Source organism: Dermacentor albipictus, chromosome 9 (genome assembly GCF_038994185.2).
Source record: "Dermacentor albipictus isolate Rhodes 1998 colony chromosome 9, USDA_Dalb.pri_finalv2, whole genome shotgun sequence".
NCBI classification, from domain to species: Eukaryota; Metazoa; Arthropoda; class Arachnida; order Ixodida; family Ixodidae; genus Dermacentor; species Dermacentor albipictus.
The window spans coordinates 130,969,119-130,994,769 of NC_091829.1; the positions used below are offsets into that span (position 1 = coordinate 130,969,119).

Consider the following 25,651-nt stretch of genomic DNA (forward strand, 5'->3'; position numbering starts at 1 on the left):
CTTGGATGACTGCGTGGGCCGAAAAGGGCGGGAACCTCACTGAATTGCACAATGGTTTTCGGCGTGACCAACGGCTCGAGGACAATTTGTTTGTCCTGAGCCAATATATAGAGGCTGCACGAAAGGAGGAACGTGGCCTGATTAGCTGCTCTCTTGATGTGACGAAGGCTTACGACAGTGTCCCGCACGAGCCATTGCTACGGCATTTTGAGGCGATGGGGATGACTCCAACATGGACTGGGCTTATCAGACACCTCAATGCAGACAGCATGGTTGTAGCTATCCTGAACGGTGCCTACTCGACCGAGGTAGTGGTGGGCAAGGGTTTAAAACAGGGTTGCCCACTCTCGCCTTTACTCTATATGCTGTATACAGCATGTGTAGAGCGCACGCTATTGGCCTCCAGGGTAGGCTTTGTGGTGGAGAGAACTAGTGATGGGCTCACGGAGCAGCAAGCGTTGCCGGGGCTGTTATTTGCAGATGACATAGTGCTGATGGCGGGGAACAGTGGCGACATCGAACAGCGGCACCTGCAGACCCTCATCACCAGCTGTGCCAAAGCCTTAGCACCACTGGGACTGCACTTTAACACAAAGAAATCGGCAGTGATTGCCTCCTCTGGCCCTGAGGCACCCGGCTCGCTGACACTACCATGCGGAGGACTACTACCCCAGGCAACTGAGTGCCGATACCTCGGTGTGAGCTTAAGCGCGCAACAAGATTATACGGCACACCATGAAAAGCGTCTGAGAAGAACGTCCCAGCGAGTCAGCCTAATACTCCGCAGGAAGTTCCTGTGGGGATTCAATCGCTTCATCATCGTGCGAGAGCTGTGGAAAACCGTACACGTGCCTGCACTGACGTTTGCCAATGCAGTTCCAATGCCAATGCCAATGCGCTGTGGGGGTCTGCCTAACAGCGCAGACCCGAGAATGGCTGGAACGCAGCCAGCGCGCTGTAGGGAGACTGGCTACGGGCTGCCACGGCAACGTGGCAAACGAGGCAATCCAGAGTGACCTCGGTTGGTCCCGGTTTGAAGCGTGCGAGGCACGCAGCAAGCTGACGCACGAGGGCAGGTTGCGCCTGATGCAGCCACATCGCTGGGCACGGCGTATGTTTGATTATATAGACCGCAATGGCATTTGCACCAGGTGGACGAAAAGGCTGCAGCAGCTGTCCAAGAAATACGGCTGCTTTTCGAGCCCTGTACAGGAGGAGACTGAGAGAAAGTGGGCCAAAGCAGTCGATACCCTGGTGCGACAGATGGAGGTGGACACTTGGCAGCGAGAAATGGAGGGTAAGTCCACACTGAAACTCTATAGGGACTACAAACAAGAGATCCGTGTGGAGCCCCTCTACGACAACAGTGTAGCCAGCAACATCCTCTTCGAGGCACGAGCCAGCGCTCTAAGAACTCTAGTTTACCGCCGGCGCTTTGACGACAACGTGGGAAGCGCTATGTGCAGAGTGTGCGATGCAGACGAAGAGACAATTGAACATTTAGTTCTGCGCTGCTCGAGCCAGCACAGAACCAGCGCCTATAGATGGCACCACACTACCGCTAACGCTTGGCTTCTCCCCCAGCGTTCCATCTAGCGGCGCTGACCAAGTGGCCACAACTAAGAGTCGACTCAATGAGTGGTGGACCATAGTGCACGCACATTAACGGCCAAACATTAATATCGATTGACATTGATAGTGTGTGTGAATGCATGTGTGACTGTGCTTATGTGTGCCTGTACCTGATTGTTACCTACCAAGGCCAGGGCGTCGCTACTTTTTCACGGCGATGCCCACCCGTTACAAATGGCGAGGCCACTAAATCCAATCCAATCCGTAGCGGCGCCGTTCGTGGCTTTAGCAGGGGTAGCACACTCTCAAGCTCAGCAAATGGCCACAGAGGGCGAAAAAATTAACCACGCGGTGCTGTCAATAAAATAAGCATAGTATAATCCCTTCGGGATGCTTACGTTAGTTCCAATATTTCCCGCTAGAGGCGCCGTATTAAGCGCAACATTATTTTACAAACTTTCTCTTACAATTACCGAAGCATCTTTATTACAAAAAAATGGAAAAATTATCATTGGTAATTAGATATTGCACTATTTATTAGTAAGTTTGTTGTTTCTTAGTCACTATACACGCAAATAGCGTTCGGCTTCATCGATCTTTCACGTGACCTCTGGCATGTATTTAAAATGTTTACCGGTATTTTCGAGTGCACGGCGGTACGGATTCAATCGTTCGTACACTTAGACTGGTTGCTTCTTTGTTGCTAAAACTAGTTCATTGCGCTTCGGCGCGTCGCGTTATTTAACTTGCGGTGAAGTGACGTCTTTGCAAGCGGACATGTAAGCCCGAAAGCTAGGTTTCGGCAGTGAGCCATTTGGAACACGGCTGCATCGAAACGGGAGCTGAATTCTGCTGCGGCTGACAATGGCAATAACGGTGAGTCGTTCAACACCGCTGCTTGAATCATTATATAATATTCGTCTCATTAACTTACAGGCGGTGACACGTTAACTAACTAGATCCTGCATTACATATGGGCAGTGAGGATCCTCCATTGCTGTTTCCTAAATAAACCTTTGCCTGCGAGGCTTTCGTTATGCACACACAATCAGGAAAGAAAGAGAGCAATATCGGAACGCGCGCCGCATTTTTCATCTCATTGTAGCCGTGGCCATAGGTGACTGAGTAGCCTTATCAATATACATATCAAACTGTTTTTCATTCCGCCGGCAACTTCTTTCGTCCACAAAACTGAATAATCCTCTGGTAAAATGAAGTGAAAGTAGATAATTTAATGTATTAAACAGTTGGCAAGCATGATAATTCACCCATATTTCGTACTTGTTGGTTCCAAATGTTTTTGCTGTTCGGTTTGCTTTACCGCAGGGGATTTATTTTTGCAGTAGTGAAGTGGTGCATCACGTTCGTGCAGAAAAATAATGCATCAGTTCCAATAGCTTCATGACTTTCATGCATTTGTTTGTGGAACCAGCAGTGTGATCTCCTTTAGTATATAACTGAGCGCACAAATGTTCTCGTTTGTAATATTAATAATACTTCAGCTGTTGACATGCATTGTAGTTAGGCTGACATCAATTTTATGGACAATAGTAATATTTATTTAACGTGCTACTTAAGCACCTTAGAACAGACAGTGTACATTTGCATGTGTTCTGTAGTCGCAAACCATTACAATATATAAGTCACACCTTATTGCATTTCATATTGCAAAATTATTCTTTTTCAATTTCTTATGCAGTAAATATTTCTGTTCCAGACATGCAGTAATGAGGACGGCACCCGTATAAAGCAACACACTTCCCGCACTGAACAGAAGCTGCTGCTTGGTACAAGGTCATTGTGTGGACTTAGGCTGCTACTACAAGGTAAACAACACCTGGTTCAGAAATAAATAATGCTTGACATATGCTGTATTGGCTTGCTAGTGCTGAGATACATGTCATTTGTTTGCAGCAGATATGAATGTTTTTTTCAAATTTATGGTTGAGTATAATCGGTTCGAACATAAAAGAAAACACTGCATGGGTTCATCTAGTGTGTCACTGTTCTGCCCCCCCCCCCCCCCCCCCCCCCGAGTCTATGCCAAGCACATCTTGGTCATCACAGGAGCTCCCATCTACACTAACAGGGAGAGGCTGGAGCCGAATTTGCAAGGCTTTTATACAATGAACAAAGAAGCGCAAGCAGAAGAGTTGGTATATCAAGTCTGCAGAGGACTGTGTCAAGACTCAAAAGAGCTTCAGCCACCCTTCCACCAGCACAGACATTTGGCCGAGTCATACAGATAACTCAAAAAAGATGTTCTAGAAATTATTCGTGTTTAGATGCACCTGCAACTTCTGACCAAGCACCGACGACGCTGGTCAAAAGAGTTCCGTCAGTTTGCCCTTAATAAGCTTCCTGGCCATGTCAGTTCCATTTGTGCCAAGTGTCATTTTTTTCTATAAATGCAAGATTTTACATTGCCCATTCTCGTTAGAGATCATTCATTCTCATCCAAACATAAAGGTCAACCGATTCTTCGCTGATACTTAATACCAGTAACTGTCTGGTAGCGTACCATATCTGTAGCAGTATCTTCTGGTGTACGTTGTCATGCACAATTCCTCTCCTGAAATAGCTGATGCAGCATCAGCATGTGTCTTGCATTAACCTACACACCGTGTGCTATGCACCATTTTACTTTTTTTGATGTTTTTAGCCTTCAATGCTTGCAGAGCAGTGTGGCTTCTCTCTTGAATGCAAGCTTTCTCATTTTCCATATTCCTAGTCTCGTTGATGATTTCTCTTCTTCCTCGATAGCCTGGGTCTTTGCACAAGCTACACTGAAGTGATTGATTGCAGAATCTGGTTTTGCTGTCCCACTTGGTTGCAGTTGCCGTGTTACGTTTCTCGGATCTGGGGGCCTGGTCAGTTGCGTTGGTAAGCAGTCTCTCGAGGTAAGCATCTGCTCCTGCAGTCCGCACAGCAACATAGACTCTCAGTATACACGCACTGTAACTGGTGCTCTCCGTTCGTTCTTTCCTGCTGCAGCCACGGGAAAATTGTACTTGTGGCCTACCTCGGCCATGATTTGCTCACAACGGAGACCAGCATATGTGCTTACATGGTTCGAAGTACATGAAGTTGATAGCCACATGGTTGAAAAGGCCCGCAAAAGTGGTGGTCGAAGGTGATGCCCACGGAACCGATTTGCCCGTATTGAGACAAAGTGGGGCACCAAGCGCGAGCCACACGTTAGTGGCCCCCGAAAGAAAAGAAACGTGCAGGTTGGAAAGGAGTTAACGCTAAAATGCGCGGTAGTACATGTCGCTGTGTTGGCTGCGGCAGCAGATGCCTGCGCCACCCGATTGTTTAGCAATGGAAGTTGCTCATCTTTAACGGCGACTGCCGCTGTGAACAGGTGGGACACTCTGTCCTACCCGCTTGCGCCGCTGGTTGTCCCTCGTTACCAAACCGACATGTGCGACGACGACGGTGAGCCGTTTACAAGCTCGCGTGAATGATTCCAGCGTATCTCGACATGCAAATTTTATTTCTGCTATTGCACGAAAATGTACACTGCTTGTCTTCTGCCAATAAAGTCGTACGTTCTGTTCACTCACGTGTGGCTTGTTTGTATGGGTGTCAGTAGAGGCTCTTTGATCTCCTGGTAATTAGAACGCACCAGCTACGCGGCAGCCAAGGCATTGAGGCATGTCGCATAGCCGGCAGGGCAAGCACGGCTTGTACCAGCGTACGCGACCAGCAAAAAGCGGCCATATTAGATCTTGCTATAAAAGTAAGTGCACTTCCGCTTCCGGATTGAGCAGTGTCATCTGGCGTCCACCTAAGTTCCATGCGCTGCCGTTTCTTATTTTCGAATGACTGCGGATGGCACAGTTTTCCTTCTCTAAAGTTGGTTCTTTATTCTATGGCTTTAGCACAGCGTCTCCGTATGCAGCTCCAGGAAAGCTTGCGGTCATCAGCTGATTCTTTAGGCGTTTGTTATGCTGTGAATCATCGCTAACTCTGAAAAAGTTGTCCGCTGATCAAGCCGAGCGTAAAGCCCCTTTATCGACGCGCGCGCAAGACGACAGGTAACGCTACGGAGAAGCTTTGGTGGAGCGGGAACCAAGAAGGCCAATATTACATAGTTTGCAACTTTTCTCGGTTATAACATGAACCGAGTTTACTTCTCACTCAAGAATGAGATGAAGGGCGCATCAGGTTACCAGTCGTGTTTGAGAATCCAGCGGCTACGGCCAACCGATGGGGAAATGAATGTCTGTGTGTGAAAGCGGCTGAACGCATGCCTTAGTTTGGTTACGCGAGAGCTGCATGCGATTTCTGTGAGGATGGTGGTGGGTATTTTCCGCAGCCACGAAAAATTTATAATAGAAGTAGAACCTTGTGTGTTTATTTCATACATGAAGCAGAAAGTAGTCACTGCAAAACTGGATTACGCACGGAACACCTAAATACCACTGTTGTGTATACAATCAAAACAACAAGCAGTACACTCAGCTCGGCTCCTTGTGATCGTACAAGTTTGGACAGGTTACGCAAGTCCTGGCCTTTTTCAACGTGCTTACGTTCCACCTGATGGCAGTACTGACGCATACGAAGGCTTATATAATAATGGAGTAGCTTGGCGAGCATGTCCTCCCGGTCGATAGTACAAGGGAAAGTGAAAGTGAACTTCTCTAGTACAGCATCAATGCTTTTATCGTGGGCATCTCTCCGATTTGCGTATTTAGAGAAATGTTCTTCAGCTTCCATAAAAAGCTGATAATAGGTGCATGCTAGGGTGCGTAAGTCTGTCCCTTGTTTTGCAATTAACCAGCTCAGCTTCGGGCACCTTTAACAAGCCTTTCTGACCCTCCAGTGCTTTCTTGCGCGTAGTGCAGGAGGTCTGATTGAAAATTTTCCTGGATACAAACCCTGTAACATAATAAATTATACATTCAACAACACTTGCATCGTTATTATTGTACTGTAACCCTTCATCGCACTCCCAGCTTCCTTCATCGATTAGGCCGTCAAGCTGCTCTTTCAGCTGGTCCAGCTTGTTCAGTTCCTTCGATGCTGAGCTGTTATATGCGTTCTTCAAGTCAGCCAAAGTCACACTGCCGTATTGTTCTTTCTCGGAAGCTGAACAGTTACCAAATTGCGGTGGCTTCAGGAGGGAGTAAAGCGACAGCATACGGTACAGTTCAAAGAGCGTTGGGAAAGTTGGATGTTCGTTTTAGCCACCCGCTTGTAGAATAACACCAAAAAAGCATTCCAATGGGTCCCGATTCATTTTTCCGGCCAGGACATACTTGAAATCGCACTTTGTCAACAGGTAGATTGACAGCTCACGAGCAGATTTGAGCGTCACCCTTAATTGTGCCGCACTTGACCTGCTTAGGAAGAGATCTTGAGAAATTTCTCCTTTTGCAACTTCTTCCACCCATTCGTCAAGCCAATCAGAGGCACTCTCAAGAACTTTAAGATCATTGCAGTCTATAGTCAGGCCTTCTTCTGGAAAGCGCCGGTTCCGGGCATCAAATAAGTTGTTCATAAAGATTATGAACTCAACGGTCGGCTCGACATTAAACAGCCGCGGTGCTCCTTTGCATGCGTAACAGAAATTACCTTTTGCTACTGAATTGCTGAAATTATGGGTTGCCAATTACACTCTCACTTTAAGCATGTCAGAAGGATGAACATGGTTGCAAGTCAATTTTGGGCATACTCTCAGCTCAGTTGCGTTCTTGGTGTCTGATACAAACAGGGCATCATAGCAAGACCATTTAATGAACTTTCCGCCTTTCTTCAACACTTTTTTGTCATACAGACGATTGCGTATGCACTTGAAGAGATGAGGTGCAGCTGCGAAGACATGCACCTTTCACGATGAATCTAGTGGATGCTTAAAGGCATTTAGAACATGCCCCAGAGCACCGCTGATTCCAAGCTGTCTCCACATTGCTCTATTAGTAGAGGCGCCATCACAAACAACCCCATCAACAAAAATGCCCGCTTCCTCCAAGTGTACAATACATTGAAGCAGTAGCGGTGCTAGGAGCGTCCCTTTCGTAGATCCCTTGGAGGCAAGCACAGCCACTGGCTGCAAGTATTTTTCCCCAAACGGTGCGAAGGCGAAAACAAGCCCGTGATCAGCCGGCTCATTGCTTTGGCTGTTCTTCTCACCAAAGTCAACAAGCCCGGCATATGTCAGTGTTCATCAGTTCACCGTGATCTCCTTTCTAACTTGAATCTCGTCAAGAATGAGGATCCCTCGTCGTTAAAATGCTGGTTTCGGGGGAACTTTCATTTTAAGGGCCTTAAAGAACCCTTCGTCAAAACCACACTTCAGCCCGACTAAGCTGATGTACTTCCTGATAGTGGAAACGAACGGCGGAGGTAATATGGCATTGCTGCGCAGGAAAGAGTATGCCGCAGGGCTTCGGATGTTTAACAAAAGGCACAGCAGCAACCAGTCGTCAATGTATCTTCTGTTCTGCTTCGTCGTGCATTTGCTGCAGCAGTACACTCCTTTACAAGAAGCAACTGTGCTGCAGGTAAATCATCACTTTCTAGCTTCTCTGGGAGCCCTTCCTCTTTCACTTTGGCGAATTCTTGCTTATAGTTTTTAAGCTGATTCATAAGCAATTAGTTTCGTGCTAAAAATCGTGCTCGAGACCGCAGTACAGTGGCTTTTTCATGGTGCAATGTGTTGATTCTTTCAAGTTGGGCAGAGGGTACACCTTTCCTCAAAGCAGAAAGCCTGATCCGTTGAAGCGGTACCGTCTGCTTTGCCCTTGCCATTTGGCGATCTGCATGCGATTGCAATGTTTTGTGGAGGCCACTGCATGGCCTACATATGCCACCTGCAGGCGATAATAACGGGCATTTGTTTTGTCTCCACTTTTGTCTCCACTAGACGGAAAGCTTTTTAAACTTGGTCCGCGGCAGCAAACGTTCACATTGTCAAAAGCTTTTACCATGCGTTCAAGTTCAGATGTTGTTGAGGCCGGCGGGCTGATTCATATTGCTGTGCAGTCGGCTGGCCTGTCGAAAGTGTAGGCTTGGATCGCCATGTCTGAGCTTACGTGCAAAGATTTCTTATTAAATATACAGCAGCTTCCGTCACTGTACACTATGGGAGCATCAATGACCAGAACGTCTTTGATTCCCTCTTCGTCGATCCGATGTACTGCCCACGATACCTTGGTAAGCACATGTTCGCTGTGAAGTCGAATAAGCCCTCGAATGAAGAGTGGTTTAGAGCTTCAGTGCAATCGCTGTTTTCCTCTTCATGGCTTGTGCCTGCGGTCTTCGACACTTCCGCACCATGTGATGAGTCCTCAGACATGCTGGTGTAATTCGGAAGACACATAGAAGTTGCCGCAGGTTTCTCTATCCGCGTCACTCTTTTTCGGGGACTCTTGATCTTCTTGGTAAGGTAACATGGTGCTCCTTCGAAAATTGAAGGCACAGCGTCCTTTGTTAGGCCGGATCTTCTATTCCCTGACATCATAACGTGACCGTCTATTTCGGAGGACCACGTTTTTAGAATGAAATGAGGAGCAAAATGTTTCTCACACACACGGCCGCTCCGCTGCAGCACGCGATCTTTGCGCGGGATTGCTCTTCTCCATGCCTCCAACCTGGCGTCGTCATTCGGTGGCTTGAAAAGTGATAGCTTTACCGCACAAAACTCGTCACCTCTCTTACAAAACAGCGCGAAGCACTTCCCCATGTCACCAGTGCATCAGTGCATCAGCAATAAACACGACCCACACAAAAGCGATATCCGGACGGGAAAAGGCGCGTAACAGCTGCTACGCGGGCAATATGAAGCGCGCACGTGCGCATGGAAGCTCCCTAGCGATGGATGGATGGATGTCATAGCGTCCCCTTTGGAACGGGGCGGTGGGTTGCGCCATCAAGCTCTTGCTATTATACTGCCTAATGTCCTACCTATGTTAAACAATAAAAATAAATAAATAAACAGGAAAAAAATACATTGCGATCACAAAGTGTGCATGCGGCTAGTTTCCAAGAAAGCCTGCATAAGCAAGCTGTCAGTCTGTCTATTTGAATAAGAACAGTGTTTCTTGAAACGTGCTGGCATGCACGATTGACGATTGTAATGATTCTTTCCTGCACTTGGAATGTTTCTGTATATTCTTTCTGCAGCATTTTATTTATGTTTGATTGCGTCAAGCACCAATCTTATCTAGCCTTTAAAGCTGTCTTTTTTTGGTAGACTTTATAAATCGTCCCATTTTTACAATGATCCTTATTTGGCTTTTAGCCCTCATCCGCCTCTAGTGTCGTCCTGTTGATACTGCCTTCATGCCGCATAGATTTAGATGCGAAATCGGGGCCTTGGTGGGAGTATCGTTGATCTCGTGTGCAGCCTCATGAATTCCTGAACTATGGTACAACAGAAATACAATTGACAAGAACGAAGTGAACATACAGAGCGCTTCGTGCAAACAAAGAATCGCCCCTAATTATCGCCCCATCTCTTTAACAAGTGTGCTATGCAAAATCATGGAACATGTAATCTATTCTTGCACAATGGACTTTCTTGACTCTTGACTTGATTAATTTCTTTCATCCTTCTCAACATGGCTTCCGTAAGAACCTATCTTGTGAAACACAATTAGCTATTTTTGTCCATGACCTGCACATGGCCCTTGATTCTAACCTTCAAACTGACTCAATCTTCCTAGATTTCGCGAAAGCCTTCGACAAGGTTCCTCACAAGCGCTTGCTACTAAAACTTTCTTGGTTAAACTTGCATCATAACGTACTGCAGTGGATAAAAGAATTTCTGGCAAACCGTACCCAATTTGTTCACGTTAATAATCAAACCTTTAGGTCTCTTGCAGTAACATCAGGCGTCCTGCAAGGGTCAGTCCTTGGTCCCCTTTTATTTTTAATATATATTAACGACCTAGCAACACAGGTCTTCTGTAACGTTCGTATCTTTGCCGATGACTGTGTTATCTATCGCGCAATCAGTAACCCCTCTGATCAACTAACTCTCCAAAGAGATTTAACTTGCGTCAAGGACTGGTGTAACCAATGGCTCACGGAACTAAACCCCGATAAATGCAAACTCATGTCATTTCATCGAAAACGTAATCCTCTCCTGTTCCCTTATACCATCTCGCACGTCACGATAGCATTAACAGAGTCTTACAAATACCTAGGCGTAACATCGTCTAACGATCTAACCTGGAACGCGCATGCCACTAGAGTGATATCATCTGCTAACAGAAGCCTTGGTTTTGTAAAACGTCATCTACGTCTGGCGCCACCAAATCTAAAATTGCTTGCACACAAGTCACTCGTACGCTCCAAGCTGGAATATGCCTCTGCCATCTGGAGCCCTAATAAAAAATATCTAACAAACTGTCCAGAATCAGTACAGAATCGTGCCTCAAGATTCATCCATTCATGCTATTCATATAATGCCAGTATATCATCGTTAAAAGCAGAATCGGGCTTAACAACCCTGGCTTGTCGGCGTCGTATCGCTACTATGTACTTATTTCATAGGTGTTTTTACAGCTCACTTCATCATCCACCCTACATCAGTCCTCCTGCACGCATTTCACTCCGCATTGGTCATCCTCTTCAAGTCTCCCGTCCACGTGCCCACACTACCACTTTTGCCACATCATTCTTCCCACGTTCAGCCTCGGACTGGTACGGCTTTCCACACGACATCGCCGCAATCACCTGCCCATCCACGTTTTTCAACTGTATAATTAACATATTTACCAGCGAGCAAACTTGTACCTAAATATCTTTCCATTGTGTATATAGTTTATTTTATTAGCTACTCACCCCTTATGTAATACCCCCCATCCTGGGGGCCTTTAAGGTAATAAAGTGAAGTGAAGAAGTGAAGTCCATCATCTATCTGTTGTGCTTTAGTTAATAATGAATACACACCAACTGGCATCGCATAACATGCCTTTACCATCTCGTGAACTTCATTTAGGTGGCCCACATCCAGGAGATCATCCAGCTTACTCGGCATGTCGACCAAATTTTTGCAGTGGCGTGGGTCAAGAAGGCTACTCAGAACTCCGTGTGACGTGTTGCCGCGGGTAGGTGACAGGGCCAAGCTATAGAAACTCGGGCAGTTATAAGAAATCAAGAATTGCGCTGGGGTGGGGTGGTCATTGCAAGCTGACATTTGCCTTAATATACCAAATAAGTTTTCAAGGGCGTCCTGGCACAAACGTGAGGTCGTCAAATAATGGAAGCCTAATGTCTCTGTGACGTAAGTCAACAGAGAGAGTGTGCTTGAGAGGGTTATGCGGAGGCCTTCAGCTGTTCCTTGGCTCAGGAACCCGCCCAGCTTGCCAATTGCTTGCTCCCAAACATCAAGAAAAACCAAGAACTTTTTGATGTTTTTGGCTTGTTCACAGCCTCGCCTCAAACCCTTCCGCCTGTACCTAGACGTCATCGCATCAATTAGGTCCCTCATCATAGATACAAACAATGAGGTTGCTATTGTACTGCCAGGACCATAGCGGGCCTCCACTTCATTCTTGTATATATAAAGGCCCCTCAATACCTCGTCGCTGAAGAAACTAAACGCCAGGTTCACTCGAATCTTTTCAAATCCATTTGGCTGGCAAACAGCCATGGTTACATGTGGCATTGCTCTCAGCCTTACTGTATTCGCAGTGTCAAACTTCCAAGCTTCCTTCACGTACTCGTTGCCCACTCTTCCATTAGGCGTTAAGAGGCCTTTCGATGCTATGGAATTACGCATACATTTGACAAGATGAGGGAAGTCCGAAATAAAATGTAGGTATCTGCTTGTATCCACTGGGTGCTGGACTTTAGACAGCGTATTTTTTAGATTTCCGTTACTGCCAAAAATTTTCTACATGCTTCGAACCCGCCGTGGTTGCTCAGTGGCTATGGTGTTGGGCTGCTGAGCACGAGGTCGCGGGATCGAATCTCGGCCACGGCGGCCGCATTTCGATGGGGGCGAAATGCGAAAACACCCGTGTGCTTAGATTTAGGTGCACGTTAAAGAACCCCAGGTGGTCAAAATTTCCGGAGTCCTCCACTACGGCGTGCCTCATAATCAGAAAGTGGTTTTGGCACGTAAAATCCCAAATATTATTATTATTACATGCTTCTATTCCAAGAAGCACCATCGCATGTGACGGAATTAACAAAGAGTCCAGATTTCTCAGAGCAGATCTCAGTATCGACAATTATTCTGGACAGTAGATCCGCTTTCACATTATACCTCGTGAGCCGGAAACCCCGAGAATTTGTTGCCATTTGCCGGTGAATGGCTGAAACAAAATCACCAGCCCATGTTCACAATGGACTCCTGCTTGTTTTCCAGAGGTGTAGCTGCCGAGGTCAACGAATCCGTTGATAAGTCCATTTCTGTTGACCCTCAAGTTTTCTGAGAACATTAACTCGTCAATAAGGCTGCTCTGTGTCGAACATCAGTGCCCTTTGCCTTCTCGGCTACTGCCGCCAGCACCTTTTCATTTATTCCAAACCTACTTTTGTACTTGCGGACGTAAGACTGCAGGCATGAAGGACTCGGAACAACCATTACTTTGTGCTTTCGAATGCGATCATAAAGTCGTGGGCTCTTCATATGCATAACAATGCATTCCAAGTTCCACTCTCGCTCAAACTTCATACCATTCCTGCCTTTCCTCGTTGAAGCTTCGAAGCATGTTCTAACCTGCACTTGCTGCTTTCTTGACAGGCTTGCCAACTTTGTTTCAAAATGAGCAGTAGACGTAGCTTCATTGTTCCGTTTCATTTTTTTGACCATGTCACTCAGCTTGCCAATGCTCAGCCTCTGTCGACGAAGTTGTTTAGTTTTTCTTACTAGCTTGCGTGACAAGATAGCCTGTCTTTCTCGTGTGCGTTTGTAGGAGGCTTAATTCAGCAGCAACTTCCGAAGGTACTTGCATTGGAAGCACCTCGTCTCAATTTGGGATATGACGCAACATCTGATGCTGTAACACTTCCCTCCATAAACTTTGTCTTTTGTTTTTTGTATTATGAATTCTGAGAATTTCGAACCCTTCACAAGGACTCATAGCATCTATCTGAAACTGCAACTCATTCACAGCAATAACATTGCTAACATTGACGCTTTTCACCAATGATCCCTGCACATACGCAGTGCAGTGGAAATCTACATCAGTACTAGAGCACAGAAGTAACTTCTCAAACACAATGTTTCACCGTTCGACACACACACAGAAAATGCCACAACTTTCGGAGCGCTTGAAATCATGTGCCTTGCCCAGAACTTACTTGGGAGGCTTACTTCTAAAACACTGTCCAAGCCTCCACTGCTGCTGTCGCAATGCGAAGTTGATGGGACGTCTCTGACTACGCTGTCATCACGCTCATCTAAACGATCGTCCTTCTTTCGCTTGTGCGGCACACACTCAGTCGAAGTAGCCGTCTGTTTTTTCGATGGCAGCTTCTTGGAAAGGTACGCAGGGACGTTGGGGAACAAAGATGGAACAGCATCGGGTGTTAGGGAAGGGCAATCACGGCGAGTTTCCACTGTTTCGCCGTTGATTACATGTGTGTAGCTACGAAATATAAACCTCTCGTCGAAGTGAACTTCACAGACAACGTAGTTCTTGTCCAGTGGCTTGTCAGCTCGCGGAATGGAAGGTTCCCAAGCCCGGCGGCGCTCATCATCGGTGGGGACGGCGAAGAGAGAAGCCTCTTTTTGTTTTTTTTTCTCTGGCTGAGACGTATCGAGCGGTACATCCATGAGCGAAACAATTTCTCTGTTGTTTTGCCATCACGTAGAGTCAGCACAAGGAAACACCAAACTCGCAGGTGAGCCGTCAGGATCCGTCATGCACAAGCAAACAAAAGTGGGGCAGACAAAACTTGACGGCGCGCGTGCCGGAGAGATTGCTCAAACACAACCTCGCGCTAGACATCTGGATGGATGTTATGAGCGTCCCCTTTGGAACGGGGCGGTGGGTTGCACCACCAAGCTCTTGCTATTATACTGTCTAATGTCCTACCTTAGTTAAACAATAAAAATGAAAAAAAAATACCGACGATTACGTTACTTCCTAATGCGAAATTTGAGCGCAGCAAATAAGCTGTTTCACCTTTTCGATAGATTGAGGCAAAGAAATCGAGCAACACATGTATGCGCTATCACAGAATTTTTTTTTATTTTTCACACGTATTCCTTTAACAAAGACTCCACTAACAGTTCTTGACAGTCATGAAGGAAGCTTTGTGGTCGGAGAAATAGACTGATATGTGTTCGACTTGGTACACCAATGCTTGATTCTCAAAGACGAGATCTATACAAGTGCCTCGCGAGGTTGTCACAGCCGTGGGACGCGTTACGAGCGAAAGGAACGGGATGTTCTCCCGCATAAGTGTTAGGAAATTGCTGTTTGTCTTTATGTCAACATTAAAGTCTCCCACTACTAACATCGGTGTGGATCGATGGACGGTTAATGCGAGTTGCAGGAAGTGCACGACGTCTTTCGTGAGTGCGGTAGCGGACTCACGAAAGCTGTATCAGTCGGTCGCTGCTAGCGCTGGGGGTATGAAAGGGGGGCGGAGCTGGTTACGAGGCCGACGATAACGCCGACGACGACGCGAAACCCAGGAACGGACGCCAAAGAGCCATTTGTGTAGCCAGCCCTCCTCCACAGTCTCTCCTCCTCCCTTCCATCATCCTCCCTCGCCCGGAGAGCCGACAGCGCGCATGCGCGGCGGCGGAGCAGATTCGTCGGCGAGCTGGTTACGAGGCCGACGACAACGCCGACGACGACGCGAAACCCAGGAACGGACGCCAAAGAGCCATTTGTGTAGCCAGCCCTCCTCCACAGTCTCTCCTCCTCCCTTCCATCATCCTCCCTCGCCCGGAGAGCCGACAGCGCGCATGCGCGGCGGCGGAGCAGATTCGTCGGCGAGCTGGTTACGAGGCCGACGACAACGCCGACGACGACGCCGACGACGACGCGAAACCCAGGAACGGACGCCAAAGAGCTGCGCTCTAAAAAGAAACACTATAAACTCCCACACCCAAATTTTCTGATCCCCTATTGCTAACTGTGCTTTTGTACGTCTCCGTTTTTAGTTGTTTCCCTACTCTTCGTCCACCAATCCTCCAATCGCCTCTTACTAATGTCTATTGCGGACATGTTTTCTTTTCCACGGCTCCCGCTGAACCCAAGGGCTTCAAGGAGGTCACTGGTGCCTAAATCGCCCGCTGCGTAGACGTCTTCACATTCCAATAAAACATGCTCCATAGTTTCCCTAGCTTTACCGCAGCAAGCACATGCTTCTTGTTCCTTATGATATCTCGCTTTATGGGTGCGTCTTGTAAGGCATCCCGATCTCGCTTCGAAAAGTAATGAGCTTCCCTTTGAGCTTTCATAAATTGTTTCTTTCCTGATTTCATTTTTTCCTCTTAAGTAGTTACTCATGGCAGGTTTCCTTTCCATTGACGCCACCCATGAGATTATTTCAGCCTCTGTGACTTTCCGCTTGAACATCTTTGTTGCTGTGTTGCCCACCCTACAAGCCACATACTTGCTGGTAAGCTTCCTTGTTCTTTTCCTCCATTGTGAATCAATGTTTTTCCTGTACAGATACCTGAACACTCTCCCAGCTCATTTACTTTCTTCCATATTCCTCAGGCGTTCTTCATACTTAATTTTACTGCGAGCTTCCCTCACTTCAAAACTAGTCCAGCCCATATCACCCTGCACAGCTTCATTTGTAGTCTTCCCGTGAGCGCCCAATGCGAGGCGACCCACTGACCTTTGGTTCCCATAGATTCCTGATTGTACCCCTGATTTAAAACAAACAATCGCATTTCCAAAAGTAAGTCCTGGAACCATTAAACCTTTCCACATACCTCGGAGGACCTCGTACCCATTGTATCCCCATAGCGCTCTGTGCTTCGCTATGGCTGCATTTCTCTTCCCCTTCACTGTTTTTGTTTTTTCATGTGTTTCCATATATCTAATGCCTTCGTTTATCCATATACCAAGGTATCTATATTCTGTTACCCGAGGTATTTCCTGGCCCTGTATTTCCACTGTCTGTTCGCTGTTTTCATTGAATACCGTAACACCTGATTTTCTAACACTACATTTAAAACCTAAATTGTTGCCTTCCTGTCCACAGATATTAGCGAGACGTTGCAAATCACTTTGTTTGTTAGCTAGCAACACAATGTCATCCGCATAAAATAAACGTGAGAGCTGCTGTTCAACTACTGTATCCGCCTGTTTGTATGAGAGATTAAACCCGATATTACTTCCTTCTAGCGCCCTCTCCATCCTCATCATGTACACCATAAACAGCAGTGGGGATAAAGGGTACCCCTGTCTCAGTCCCTTGTTGACATGAACTTTCTCCTCGCTTCTCATCCCTTCCCGTTCAACGCAAACGGTATTTTCTAGGTAAATATCTCTCAAAAGCTGTAGACAATCGTCACCTAAGCCTTCCCCTTTCAGAATATCCCACAATATGTTGTGGTCTACGTTGTCATAGGCTCCCGTAATGTCTAAACAGGTCGCATATAACGGTCCGCTTTCTACTTTTGATATTTCAATACACTGAGTGAGAACAAATAAGTTATCGTCTAAACGTCTACCTATTCTGAAGCCATTCTGAAGTTCTCCCAAAATGCCATTATTCTCTGCCCAAGTTTGAAGCTTTAATTTGGTTGCCTGCATTGCTAGCCTGTATACTTACACGTATACTTATCTTTATCGGGCAACCACGTTTCGCAGCCTAACAAATGTAATCGCACAGCGTGGGACGCGCCTGTATGTATCCGAAGTTTCTGGAACGTTATCGATGCTTCTATCCGCTGTCTGTTGTCGCCGAACGTTATGTTATCTGATTTCATCACCTGACGCGAATGGTGTAGAACTTTGTGGATGGCACGCGGGTCCGAACGATTAGTCTGGAACATTCGATGACTGCTCTATAAAAGCCGACGCGCTTGACCCGCTGATCAGATTTTCGACGATCGCCGACTGTGTTCGCCGCTATCGTTGCGCTTTAAGTGTAGCCTGTTTTGTGGGCACAGGTTCGCCCAATAAAAGCTAGTTTGTCTTTCACAGTACTGCTACTGTGTTCTCTAACGTCACGACCACGTGACAATATTACCGATGTTATGGTCAACGGTCTATACGAGTGAATTCTACCTTTCTCCCCCTTGCCTTTATAAATTAAATTCATTCTACTTTATCGTCAACTGTCTGGTATTCGTCTATCTTTTTAAAGCTTATTCCACTGCTTTCACCAGAGCTTTCTTACTTTTTGGTCCTAGTTCATTAATCAGCCTGACGGCAACCTCATCTAGCCCTGTGGCTGTGTGCTTAGGAATTTTTTCTTCCGATTTCTTCCAGTTGAACTTTGTCAGCACAAGCTCCTTTTCCACTTGGGTCTCTTTCATGCAGTTTCTTTCTTCAAATACTACCTCGTCATTGCCTTGGAAAGATTCGGCTGTTATTATTCGGATGTAATTGATTGCCGCTTCTCCTTCCAGTCTATTTTCATCTTCGTCTAGGATATGTTGCATTGTTGTTCACTTCCTGCCTAATAATTTTATGTGGTTACAAAATATTCTAGGTGCGGCCTTTTTTTTCTCACGTATTTCTGACGACCAGCGTTCACTTTCAGCTTTTAATTTTGCTTGCACCAGTATTTGAACCATAGACTTTTTCTCCCAGTATATTTCCCAATTTACTGGTTACTTCATCCTGCGGCAACTGCGCCTTTTTTTCCGGCCTGTGCTCTCGAGATGCTTTCTGCCGTTCTGCGATCCCTTCTATTATCTCCCTGTTCCACCAGCTTTTCGGTTTCTTTGTTCCTTTCCAACGAACATGTTGTTTCTCTTTCCGTATTTCTGTCGTTATAACACTTAGAAGCTCACCATACTCCCCCTCTCTACTTGTCCATTTGCCAAGTTCTTCCTCGGCTGTAGTGACTATATTTGCTATCTGTTAAGTGTTCAAACTTGGACTGGCCATTTTACGCTTCTTGCTCTCTTTCCCAACTACATATCCCATTTTCAATATGATGCGTTTATGGTCACTCCCTATGCTGGAAAACCCTTCCTCATTGATGACCATTTCTCTCAACTTATCATGAATTCCTTCTGTCATCAGACAGCAATCAATGGTCGATTGCCCGTTTCCCATTTCCCACGTGATCTGCGCTTCACACTTAATCCCTGTATACAGGATAACGAAGTTATGTTTCTCACAGAGGTCTAGCATTGACTTCCCGTTGTTGTCGGTATAGCCATCTAAATCTTGTATGCGGGCATTCAAGTCACCTAATAGGGCAATTTCTGCACCACTCCCGAAACCCTTAATATGAGCGCTTATGCATTCCACTAACTCTTTATTCTTCTCTGTGCAATTATTTCCGGTCCACAAATACGTAACGCCCAGCCAAGTTTTCTTCCCGCTCATTTTACCTGATAACCAAAGATGCTCTTGAAATTGTGAATTTACTCTTTTCCCTTTGGCTCCGTGATGGATAAGCATTCCGACTCCCCCTCCCTTTCTTTCCGACTTAGTTCTGTTGGACCCTTCCCCAACATAATTCTCAATAACTGGCGGCTCTTCTGAGTCTCCAAGGTGCATTTCTGTAACCACATACACCCTTATTTGTTCTCTATTTAACTGCTCCTCAATCTCTGCCCACTTTTCCTTTCTTCTGCCGACCTGCATGTTTATGTAGCATGGCGAGCTCTCTTTCTTGCTTTCCTCATATTCTTGCTATCGACGGCGATGTTCTTCTGATGTTCCCCTAGGGCACCTTCTTCATTACTATCAACTCTGGCCTCCTGAGCGCCCGCGGGCCCCCTAAAAAGCAACAGCGCGACCACCAGTTCGCCAGGTTATTTCTTCTGCCAGCCTGTTATTGAAGTGGATCCCGTCTTGTTTAAACCCACCACACCTTCTCGCTTCCCTGTTTACTTCGCCCACCTCGAAGCCTTTCTCTCGGCTCATTTTCCATATTGCCTCATTAGCAGCCATTATGGCTCTTTGTACGTGACTGTCACTGTAGCATAGCCATGGCGTGCTCGCAATAACGCCAGACCAGTGAAGCATCAGCGTAGTCAGTAGAACAAAATGAGCGTTTATTCAAAGGTGTAGAGCGTATTTATAAGTAGCCGAGTGGCAGAAAGATAGAAAGGAGCACGTGTTAGTAGTGATAATCCGAACTCGAAGGATCGCCAGATAAGGCGATAAAGGTGCGCGCACTTCGAAAATGCGTTAAGTTGCAACATTCCTTCCTCCTCAGAAATGAAAGCGTTGCACTGGCTTGCGTTCTCTCGTTGAGCGTCTCAGCGTTTGTTGGGCGACACCTGTATGCAACGGGGGCCACTGGAATATCTGGTGCCGCAAGGTCTGGAGAACGGGTGCCATTTGGAATGCGCCGAGCAGTTATGCCTTCATCCAGATTCACCGTTTCTGGATGCTGTAGTTGTGTTGCTTGGTCCGGCTCACTGCGATGTGTGGTGGTTGTAGTTACTGTCGGTTTGTCCCCTGGTACTTCCTGTCGCGGGCGGACCTGGTCCACGTGCCGCTGGACGACTCCGTCCGATGTTTCCACGGTCACCATTCTCGCTCCCGACGTCGCCTTCCCATGACCGGGCGTCCACTTGCTCCCCACACCGTAATTGCGGGCATACACTTCACTTGCAGGTAGCGGCAGCCAGTCATCTTGGTCCTCTTTTGGTCCTGCAAGTGCTGGAGGAAAACATGCGTCCAAGCGTGAGCGAATTTGATAGCCCAAAAGTAGCTCTGCTGGGGATTTACCCGATTTTTGCGGAGTCCCCCGGTAGTTAAAAAAGCAACCGTACTAGGTTCTCTTCCAGTTTTCCTTTCGTCATTTTTCGAAGACCATCTTTTATCGTTCGCACTGCCCTTTCCGCCGCACCATTAGACTGGGGATGGTATGGAGCGCATCGAAGGTGCACAATGTTGTTGTTTGTCACGAACAACGCGAAGTCTTGACTGGCAAATGGGGTCCCGTTGTCAGAAACGATCGTGCGTGGTATTCCAAACCTGCTGAAAATGCCACGCAGACAGTCAATGGTAGTCTGAGTTGAGGCATGTGACAAAGGTATTGCTTCGAGCCATTTGGTGTGTGCGTCGACTAGTACGAGTATCATTTTTCCGCAGATCGGACCCGCGTAGTCAATGTGAATGCGGGACCACCTTTCGCCTGTTTCAGGCCAGTTAACGACGGGAGCTGCAGTTGGCGTCGGCAGATTTTGCACACAGAACTGGCATTGTGCAGACACGTCTTCAATATTTTTGTCGAGGCCTGGCCACCAGAACAAAGAACGAGCGACAGATTTGATTGCCGGTGAACCCTGGTGCGTTTCGTGTAGAAGATGCAGCACTCGCTCCCTAGCTTCGGTCGGTATTATGACCCTATTACCCCAGTACACCAGTTCATGTGCTACGGATAATTCGAGCTTGCGGTCAAAAAACGGCAGTAAGGCCCGGGCCATTCCGTTTGCGTTTCTGGGCCACCCATTTAATATGTACCGTTTGACCTCGACCAGGACAGGGTCAAAAGCCGTTAATGCTTTCAGCTCACGCGTTGTTATGGTGCCATTGTTCAGCTGGTTTAGCGACAGCACATATTCGGGCGGCTCACCGTCATCGTCAGATTCCGGAGATCTTTGCGGAAGTCGGCTGAGGGCGTCAGCGTTCAGCATCTGTCGTCCTGGTGCATACTGTAGCCGGTAGCGGTAGGCCCCCAGGTGGAGTGCCCAACGTTGTATCCGTGCGGCGGCCATTGTAGGCGTCTGCTTGTCCGATTTCAGCAGGCCCAACAATGGCTGGTGGTCAGTCACTAAGGTAAATTCCCGACCTAGAAGGTAGTCACGGAATTTCGTGACGCCGAATACCAGTGCCAGTGCCTCTCGCTCGAGCTGCGAATAGTTGCGCTCCGCCTGCGTTAATGTTCGCGAGCGGAACCCAATGGGCCTGTGAACGTTACCGGTCGTGTGAAACAAGACAGCTCCCACACCGTACGGAGACGCGTCACACTCCAGTTTAAGTTCCTTCGAAGGGTCGAAATGAACTAGAACCTTGGCTGTTTTAAGGCTTTGCTTGGCAAGATCAAACGCGTGCTCTTGCGGCTGTTTCCATTGCCAGCGTGCGTTCTTTTCAAGCAGTTGATACAATGGGCCAAGTGTGGTTGGCATGTTCGGCAGAAACCGCGCGTAGAAAGTAATCATACCGAAAAATGAACGTAGCTCACTGACATTACAGGGGCTCGGTGCCTTCATGATAGCGTCAAGGTTTTTTTCTGTCGGATGAAGCCCATCACGATCGATCCGATGGCCTAGATAAGTTACTGCTGGGCTGCGCAAGTTGCATTTATCGAACCTTAGCTTTACACCGCGCTCTCGGAAGCGCTGTAAGACGTTTTTCAGCCTTTCGCCGCCGTCACTCGCTTTTTCGGAAATGAGCACATCGTCAAGATAAGCCTGTGCTCCTGGAAGGCCAGCCAATACCTCATCCATTTTCCTTTGGAATATTGCGGGCGCTGAGGCTATACCGAAAGGAAGTCGATTGTAGCAAAATAGCCCTTTTGGCGTATTAATGACGCAAACTTTCTTCGCGTTATCGTCTAGCGCCACTTGATTGTATGCATCCCGTAAATCCAGAGTGCTGAAATAGTCCCCATCGTGTAATCGGGCAAACATATCCTCAATGATTGGCAATGGGTATTGCTCAGTTGCACACGCTGGATTTACTGTGGCCTTGAAATCGCCGCAGATTCTTACTGCGCCGTCTTTCTTAAAGGGACCCTGAAACGATTTTGGCGATTTTCTACAAACGTACTGAGTCGTTAGAGTAGGTTCTTCTGATCATTAATTGATGCATCTAAGTGCTCTGCGTAAAGCGTGTAATTTATTATAAGGTTTTAAAAATACCCATCGCTGCCGATCGCAGCGCACTGCTCGGCGGAATTTTAAGCCGCCCCTACCCATATGATGCAAATAACCCATATTACGTCACATGGGCGAGCTATCTGATTGGCTGACCAGGGCGCGTGTTCGATAATTTTTCCAACTTTATGGCGAACAAATGATGCTCGTAATAGTTGGAATGTTAGTTACTTTGTTTTTGTAAAAAGAAAATAACTTAAAGAGGATACACAAGAATAGTTTTTTAGTACACTTCAGCACTTCCGGCACACAGCAAGTGTCGTCTGCTTGTGTTACAACGTACTCCATTTTGACGAGAGCTCCGCGGTCAGAGTCGGTCTCAGTCTTTTCGCGAGCACTATGATTCAACTTTGTTGCCTTGTGGACTGCAAACCTAGCGACCTGCAAACCGCGAGTCCAGTATTAGGGCAAACGCAAGCGCAAGGGGACAGGGTCTGGCCGCTTGACTGTGCCGGGATGAGCCACGAGATCAGAAGGGCAAATGTGAACGGTCTGCACGGTGCAGCCACCTGGTGGCACAGAGCTCAACCATACACAGTAGCAGCAACGAAGTGTATTCTTTGCTGCTGGTGTGTATTTTTCGCAGGAGTGTAATCATCAACACGTTGATTTATAAATGTTTAAAATGCTTTACACTTGGTTAGAGCAATATTAGCGCTTTGTTTGACTGGTTAAGCGCTGCGCCAGCAAGTGTCTGGACCGTGCAGACCGATCAGGCTGCTCACGTACGTCTACGCTAAAGTTCCTTCATCAGCTTGAGTTTATGCCTCCAGTCATTTGCCGAAATGACCAGCTTGCCTGTTTTTAGCGGAGTACCGGACACGTTCGGCGCTACGACAGAATGCTCGCAACGCACGCTGCTTCGATAGCTCTGGGTCGACGGCCAAGCGGCTAGCTGAGAGGTCTCGCGCGGGAGGGGGCGTGCTCCTAAACAACCGGAAGTGAGCAATGTGACGTCGCATCGTGACGCTAAACCAGTGAAGGCGGAGCTTAGCGCCGCTCGCTCGGCGAGCGAGTTGAGGAGGAAAATCATAGCTAGGGAGGAGGGTAACTTCTAATCGCTTGCAGCTCCATTAATACGTAACGCTTCACTTAAATTGTGGTGCGAATGTTCTACTTAAGCTGTACCCTACGCGCCTACAAAATTTGTCCGAACTGTTTCAGGGGCCCTTTAAGCACTACGACTATGGGCGTTGCCCATTCAGAGTGTGCCACCGGTGACAGCACGCCCACAGAAACTAAACGGTCTAGCTCGAGTGACACTCGCTCGCGTAGCGCGTATGGAATGGGTCTGGCCTTGCAGAACTTGGGTACGGCGCCTTCCTTCATGTGCAGGCTGGCTGGAGGACCCTTGATTAGCCCCAGTTCCTCGGAGAACACGTCGTTGTAGTCATTGAATATGCTGTTCACGCTGGATTCGCTCGAGTCATTTGTTGCCGCCGAGGTGTCTACAAAACTAACCACTGGAGCACCTGCGCTGTTCAGCCGCTGGATTAAATCGCGACCGCAGAGGCTTGGTCCCGCACAGTCCAAGACTGTCAACGCACACTCCACTGTCACCCCTTTATGACAAACCTGGAGCGCAAGCTCCCCAAGTACTGGAAGGCGTCTTGTGTAGCAAGATAAATTGAGACTGGACGGTTTCAGTTTCGGCCATTGCTCACGGTGCTTATAATATAGTTCACGCGGGATGACACAAACGGGCGACCCGGTATCAACTTCCATGCTCAGCTGCACACCGCACCAAGCAAACGTTCGGCGGATCGGCGGTTCCAGACAGCTTTTTCGTTGGTATACCAAAGTCCAAATGTGGGCGGCTTCGGATTCCTCGTCGGCTGAGGCTTCCGTCCCCAAAAGGGTGTTAGTTTGGGCTGTCCTTGCAGTGCCTTGTTCTCGAGCCCCGCGACTTCGACATTTCCTTGCAAGGTGACCACGTCGTCCACAGCGGTAACAGCGAGCGTTAGACCAGGGGCAACACGCGTCATTATGTTTTGTACTACCGCACCTAGCGCATTCTTGACGTGCGGCAGCCCTCCTCTCATCCACGAGAGTTTCTTTCCGATACGCCTGTACTTTTAACACGGGTGTCGTTGCCGGTCCGATCATCTCTTTTACATCACTATCCGCAGCCTCAGCTGCAAGGGCCATCGCTTCAGCGTCTTGTAGCGTTAAATCCCGCTGTGCCAGTAGCTGCTTCTGCAGGGCACCTGACCGTATTCCACAAACAATGCGATCTCGAAGCATGCGATCCAAAGCACTGCCAAAATTGCAATTGTCAGCTATTCGGCGAATGTCTACCAGGAATTCATTAACAGGCTCGCCCTCCGCTTGAAAACGACTGAAAAACTTGTAGCTCTCTTGGGACTGTAGTGCTCACTCAAAACTTCGACGACTTCTTCATACGTCAATGCATTTGGCTTGCGTGGAGCCACCTTCCCTGCCAGCACTTGGATCGTATGCGTATTTAACGCAGCAACAAGCAATGCTCTCTTCTTAGTCGAGTCTTCAATCGCATTCGCTTCAAAGTATGCTTCTACTTTAATAAGGTACGGCTTCCACTTATCTTTGCCTTCTTCGAAGTCGGGAAGTTGGTGAGCCATGATGACCTTGGTTTCTCGGTTCTGCGTGGGTTCCGGTTCAGCGTCGACTTTTACTGCATGGGCGATGTCCATCCTCGTCGCCACTGTAGCATAGCCATGGCGTGCTCGCAATAACGCCAGACCAGTGAAGCATCAACGTAGTCAGTAGAACAAAATGAGCGTTTATTCAAAGGTGTAGAGCGTATTTATAAGTAGCCGAGTGGCAGGAAGATAGAAAGGAGCACGTGTTAGTAGTGATAATCCGAACTCGAAGGATCGCCAGATAAGGCGATAAAGGTGCGCGCACTTCGAAAATGCGTTAAGTTGCAACAGTCACGTACAGGCACCTCCGGCACCATGCACACCACGATCTGCACCTGAGGGGATAGCTCGCGCAAGTCGTCCACCCCCTTCGCCAAGCGTTGGGCTTGTCCTGTCCCTTTCCTGTTCAGGACGTCATTTAGCCCACCTGCTACTATGACAAGGTTGCGCACGTGGGCATTTTGCGCGAGCTTTTCTTTTGCTGGCTCCATGACAGAACCCAGTGTCC

The 25,651-nt window shown here is 47.6% G+C and overlaps 1 protein-coding gene and 1 long non-coding RNA gene across 2 annotated transcripts; one reads left to right on the forward strand and one right to left on the reverse strand.

Annotated features, from left to right (window-relative positions):
• The first annotated feature begins 215 nt into the window (after window positions 1-215).
• On the forward strand, window positions 216-1,016 carry LOC139050203 (uncharacterized). Its single transcript, XM_070526407.1, has one exon. It carries the CDS (start codon window positions 216-218, stop codon window positions 1,014-1,016), a length of 801 nt encoding a protein of 266 aa, XP_070382508.1.
• Window positions 1,017-19,666: 18,650 nt separating this feature from the next.
• On the reverse strand, window positions 19,667-25,261 carry LOC139049680 (uncharacterized). Its single transcript, XR_011508492.1, has 2 exons — window positions 20,370-25,261; window positions 19,667-20,300 (listed from the first exon to the last, which is right to left on the reverse strand). It is a non-coding gene; the product is annotated as an uncharacterized lncRNA (long non-coding RNA).
• Between the last annotated feature and the right edge of the window lie 390 nt (window positions 25,262-25,651).